We start from the raw sequence: 6019 nt of genomic DNA, 5'->3' as shown, positions 1-6019 counted from the left end.
CTGTAGAATGTACACTAACAAGATGGCAACCATAACAACTTTCTAACCACTTGTATCACTAACTAGCATTTATTTACAATTTATTATGCCAGACATGTTTCATTGCCACGGGGCTATCCTCAGTGGCTCCATGTCTGGTTCAACCTTACATGTTAAAATGCATCATCCTAAAAATTGTAGATCACAATTAAGTCCTGTTATGCATCAAAATCATAATTAAAGATTTGGTAAATATAAGTTAAAATACAATATTCATAACAAAACCTGAAGAGACCACTTAGGAGACATAGGTGTAGATTGAAAAATATCAAATTATTACCACAGAGTCAGGGTGAGGATTTGGACTAGAGTTATACGATTCAGATTCTTGGAAATATGGCAATGAATCTTTTAGTGCCATGAAAGTCTGGAGTTTCAAGACAAGCTGAGTGACCAACAGCTTCACAAGAAGGGTTCTATCCATGTAGTCAGATCATAAACATACCTAGAAATTCTGTATGAAACATCTTTTACATGTAGGATTCGAGGTTTTCACGGTGGTCAGTCTGAAGATTGCCATCTTCTGGGTTGTTGCGCCATGTAGTCTGGTAGATGTTTACCGATGTTTCAGAGGTCCTTGCTGCCTCCATCAGGGCAATGAATACATGTTAACCATGACAATTCCACTTAACTTCCTGCTTACATGTGCCAATGTCTACAGGCAGGACAACCCACCAGGGTTATGAGATGCTCACAATTGCAAATTAGAGACAAATTCATTGTACTAAAAACAAACGTCATTTCAGAGATGACTATCTCCTGGGATGTCATACAGATTTATTACTCATAACTGTCAGACAATCATTATTACCTTAACATACACATGAAACACAACTTTGCATCAATGCATTAAACAAAGTGAAGCTGTGAAACCTCACAACAGTTTCACACTTGACGTACCATACATTCATATTGGAGATGATAACTTACCGAGCAGCTCTCATATTCTTTTACTAAACTCACTTAAACAGCTTTTGTAATTATATTTATTCCATTACAATGTCACAATATTTTACATTAACACTGATAATTGGGACATACAGGAATAACTAACCTGGAATCAAATTTCTTGTTGTGTTTTAAGACACAAAAATTGACAGATGACATTACAAGCTACTTCTCAATTCTAAATTCACAATGCATACATGATAATATATAATCACAATAAAAATTTCTGTATGTGACTTTAGGAAAAAAGTAGTAGTTACAAAATCCCATAATGAAACATAAACACAATTCTAGCCATCTAGGAATGTTTAGCACAACATACTGTATAATCAAAATAATTACTTTAACCAATTTTCTGTGATAATGAAATCAAGGTGAAGTTGAAATATCCATGTCTTCAGTATTAGCCTGATCATCGCTGGCATTCCTGTCCTCTCCAATACTTCTATCTCCTTCGCTCTGTTCACTGCCATCTTTATCATTATCAGCAGTATCAAATCCCTCTTCTTCTTCATCGTAATTTCGGGGAACTTTAGTGACTGCCGGTTTCTCACCTTCTCTCTCCAGTGTATCCTTCTTGTCCCGCTTCTTTCTCTCTTTTTCACTATCCCTATCTTTCTTGTCTGACTCATGACTCTTTTCTTTGTCTCTCTTCCTGTCACCATCACGTCTGCTTTTTGATCGACTTCTAGAACGTTTTCTAGATGGAGAATGTTTGCTGTGACCAGAACGAGACTGGGATTTACTCCTTCTTCTGGAATGAGAACTACTTCTATGTCTGGATGGAGAATGACTTTTGCGCCTAGAATGAGGGCTCTTCCTACGAGAAGGTGATCTACTCTTCTTTGTTGGTGGGGATCTACTCTTTCGACGCGTGGGTGAACGATGTCGAGATTTAGAAGGAGATCTTGAAGAGCCTCTCACAGACTTGGATTTCTCACGAGAACTTTTGTCTCTACTCTTATCCTTGCTTTTTTCTTTAGATTTTTCTGTATCTTTTTCTTTATCCTTATCTGACTCACTCTCCTTCTTACCTTCAGAAATCTGAGTTGTGGTGTCTTCAGCAGATTCATTTTCATGATTGGTTTCATTTGACTTCCCCTCTGGGTCACTATCTTTTTTAGCATTCTCTTTCTTGGAGTCCTTCTCTTCTTTATCTTCTTTCTTTTCTTCTTTCTTCTCATCTTTTCTTTCCTTCTTCTCATCCTTCTTTTCCTTTCTATCATCCTTTTTATCCTTTGATTTATCATGACTCTTTGAGCTAGACTTTGATTTGGAGTGTGATCTACTTGATTTAGATCTTGAACGTCTTCTGCTATGAGACCGAGACCTTGAGTGACTTCGACGACGGCGGCCTGAGCTTCGGGACCTTCCCTTCCGATCTCGAGATCGGGTACGCGAGTGTTTAGACCTGGACCGTGATCTCCTTGATCTGGAACGAGAACGCCCCCGGTTTCGGGAGCGCCTCCTTGATCTTGACCGTGTCCGCCGACTATGGGAATGAGACCTTCGTCTACCTCGTGAAGGTGATCGAGAGCGTCGAGAACGAGAACCACTACGACTCCTCTTTTTCTCTTTAGCAAGAAGCCCAATTACAGGATCTATGGCAGCAGATATAAGATTTTGGGCTTCTTTAACCCTAGACATGGCCTCCTCTATTTCTCTCTGAGCAGCTTCATTGCTTTTTGCCTGGGGTTTAACTATTGCTTGTGTTGAGTGATAAACTTTAATGTTCTTACCATTGAATTCTTTCCCATTCATTTGCAGTGCAGAAATTATGCTGTTTTGGTCTGAAAATTCCACTAAAGCATAACGATCTACATCACCTTCCCTAGTACAAAATCTAACATATTTAACTTCCCCAGCAGTCGAAAAGAAATCAATCAGTTGCTGTGTTGAAAGTGAATTTTCAATCCCAGCCACAAGGAGAGTCCTACGTATCTCTTCTATCCGCCTACCATCCAAAGTTGCTGGAAGACGTGGATATACAGGTAATCCATTGGATGCTAGTCGGGGATCATGAGTTGTGACAACCTGATTTGGAGGGAGACCTTCTAAATGATTAATCACATGTGGGGGAAGTTTAGGTTCTACTGGAAACAGACCAGGTACCATTGTTCCCTGATTGGTTAATTCCAAAGCTCTCTGTTCATCAGGAATTTCACCACATTGGAATGGGACAACAATAAGGGCTCGATCTATGAACACAGTGTTTGTCATGTGCTGTGCAACTCCTACACACACGGCATCATGAAATTTTACATAACATATCCGTGATTGAACAGGTACTGCCACATCACGTATAGTTGGGTATAGTCTTATATCTTCTATCTTGCCAAGGTAACCAAATAATGTTTGCATTTGATCCCGTGTGGCTTGAGGTGCAATATTAGTAATCTGCACAACTTTGCTACTTCCAGTCATGATGGCAAGTTTAAGTAATGTTTAAAAGAGCGAGATGACTGGTATATCTGAAATAAAATTGGAGAAGACATATATATAGTACTTTCATACTTAAGAATAACAATATTATGTTGTCTAAAGCAATTTAAAACTATCCCCAATTTGGACTCACCTTTGTAACTTACTTAACACACTTTACAAGATAATCATTTCCACCTGTGTAGGTTGCCCTAACTTTTAAACTGAGTGACCAATTTTCATGCACCTCTGTAACGAAGTCATGCTATAGAACAATATAATATATATAACTTAAGGTTCTTCTATTACAAAAGTAACATCGTGAGTGTTATTTCCTTTAATTTATTTCAAGAACAACTTAAACATTTTGAAGTATCTTTAGAATCCTGACAGATGCTGATGAAACAGATGTTATGTCAGTAAAAAGCATTCATGTTCTGATAATGTTGGAATATATCTCAAATTCCTGGTGTTACTTTCATAATTTAAATGGTTCTATTTATGTCACCTCTCTTGCGAAGTTGCATAATACCCCTTGGAGGTGATCTACTACCCAATCAAACATTATTATCACAACTGTTCTCCCAAAATTCTGGCAGCAGATTATTGACCCACATAACCACAATTCTAAATTCTTGCTCCAGTGTTTATTCTGTATTTTAGTGGTATGAAGTTCGTTTAATGTGACATGATTTACAAAGTGCTACATTTCTAAACCATTTAGTTTGTGTTACCAAAAAATAATTAACAACTGAGGTTTACTAAATTACAAGAATATAAAGTTGTTCATCAAAATTAAAATTCCAACTCTTCAAATAGTTTGCACATTTTAGTACAATTTCAGTGTTTCATCACAAATTACAAAAATACTTACATAAATACTGAAAACAACCTGCACATCCTGTCCTAAGGAACAGATACCAACTACTGATGCTACATGGCATCATATAAGGATGGGATATCGTGCAGGTTTGCTAATGGTAAGGAATGCAAATCACATCTGAGTCGTATGCAATTTGAATCCTTATCAAAGATTGGCTATTTTGAAGTTTCTGGTATTACCAAGTCCAGCCTGGTGAACGCATGGGCAGTAACATAAAATGTATCACATTCGTCAGTATTCATCACCCATAATCATACTAACAAATCTCAGCTAACATTATAAAACCTCAGCAACTGCAAAACAAGCTACGAAAAAAACAATAACAAGCGTTGGGAACAGTAAACGTTTGAGACTTGTAATAATGTCTGTGGATGGGTGAGGGGGCCATATACATGCACTCTAATGTGGACACCAATTTAGCACAGCTTAAAAAATCACTTGCATTAGCTTCATAACACTTAACACACATGAATAAACAAACCAGGTAAGATCAGACGCTACCAAGACAAAACCAATCGAGAAAGCATCGTTATCAAAAAAATCAGTAAGCAGCATTACGCCGTTATTCCACCGGCACGATTTATTCTGAATAACGCCGCCAGTGCATGTTCACGATTAAATGTATTAATATCATTTGAATACTTGCCTACACTTTTCTAACATTAATCTCCCCAAACATTGGCAGTATCAACAGACAATAACGGTTATAAGTAAATATAATTAATCACTTATACCTACATTATAACATGAACTTCATTCAACTACATTCCTCTTCCAGTGCTGTAAACAGTACTACTTGCATGATTACATGTAAAACGCTAAATTCTGGAAAAGTAGTACCACAAAACAAGTTTCAAACACGGTAGAAAATAAAAGAATCAGAATATTATGAATATAAATATGAACAATAAGACTGCCTCTATTTGTAATAATTACACTAAATACATACTTTAGAGAAATTTAGCAAATGTTGGTTGGTTGCAATGTTGATATAGTTCAGTTACAGAATAACCAACATAAACACAATTTGCTTTCACGAAATTAAATTGATAATCTGAGATTACAATTATCCCTGGTGATTAATAATAAAAATGTATGTTACTGGAATATCTTGTGACATTTCTTTAGAAAGATTAATTATTGCCGCCAGAACCACATTTTTATGGACTTCAAACTATAGCTGGTCAGTGGTTCAGATCTTACCTTCATGACAGAAGGCAACACACAAAAATAAAACCACCACATTCACACAAAAGCACGTACTCAAATTGGGGGATCATAAAACATGGAGTGAGTTCCTCAAGGTTCAATACTTGGTCCTCTGCTTTTTCGTATGTCCCACAAGAGGATGCCCACGTGCTCTTCGGATCATTTTGAGTCCAAATAAAAATGGGTCTGATCTGCTATTTCAACTGCATGAAACTCAGACACAATTACAAAATTATTTAAATAAATCTATGAAATATGGTTCATCATATTTGCGTGTGTGCTGTAGCGCAATCTTTCATAAAATAACTATTATTTTCTTCTTCCACAATGGTCCTAGGTTCGAGACCTGATGAGAACGGCTTACGTAGCTCGGAAAATAGTCAGGCCCAGACCGGAACAGCATGCTTAGCCCGGTATCCAGTCTCTGTGAACGTTTTCTCCGGTCGTACAAAGAAATGGCGATACAACGAGGATACGGCGAAAACTGTTTACTTCAAGCTTGAGATTTCAAGAACAAAG

At 37.2% G+C, this 6019-nt stretch overlaps 1 protein-coding gene across 2 annotated transcripts; it reads right to left on the bottom strand.

Moving 5' to 3' along the window:
- Nucleotides 1-776: 776 nt before the first annotated feature.
- Srp54 (splicing regulatory protein 54) lies at nt 777-5182 on the bottom strand. Of its 2 annotated transcripts, none has more exons than XM_022083716.2 (2): nt 5030-5182; nt 777-3458 (listed from the first exon to the last, which is right to left on the bottom strand). In XM_022083716.2, the coding sequence occupies exon 2, from the start codon at nt 3409-3411 to the stop codon at nt 1357-1359; it is 2055 nt and encodes a 684-aa protein (XP_021939408.2). In that variant the 5' UTR covers nt 3412-3458; nt 5030-5182; the 3' UTR covers nt 777-1356. The 2 variants fall into 2 exon arrangements, with proteins under 2 accessions (XP_021939408.2, XP_087200882.1); XM_087344756.1 differs by having other exon boundaries at nt 4938-5043.
- Between the last annotated feature and the right edge of the window lie 837 nt (nt 5183-6019).

Source organism: Zootermopsis nevadensis, unplaced genomic scaffold (genome assembly GCF_977971745.1).
Source record: "Zootermopsis nevadensis isolate Lab colony 2312 unplaced genomic scaffold, Znev_1.0 Znev_ptg000008l, whole genome shotgun sequence".
Classification (NCBI taxonomy): Eukaryota; Metazoa; Arthropoda; class Insecta; order Blattodea; family Termopsidae; genus Zootermopsis; species Zootermopsis nevadensis.
This window is presented reverse-complemented; position numbering and strand designations above follow the sequence as displayed.

Coding starts and splice junctions, on each gene's coding strand:
- Srp54 (XM_022083716.2), bottom strand. CDS start 3,411: ATGACTGGAAGTAGCAAAGTTGTGCAGATTACTAATATTGCACCTCAA.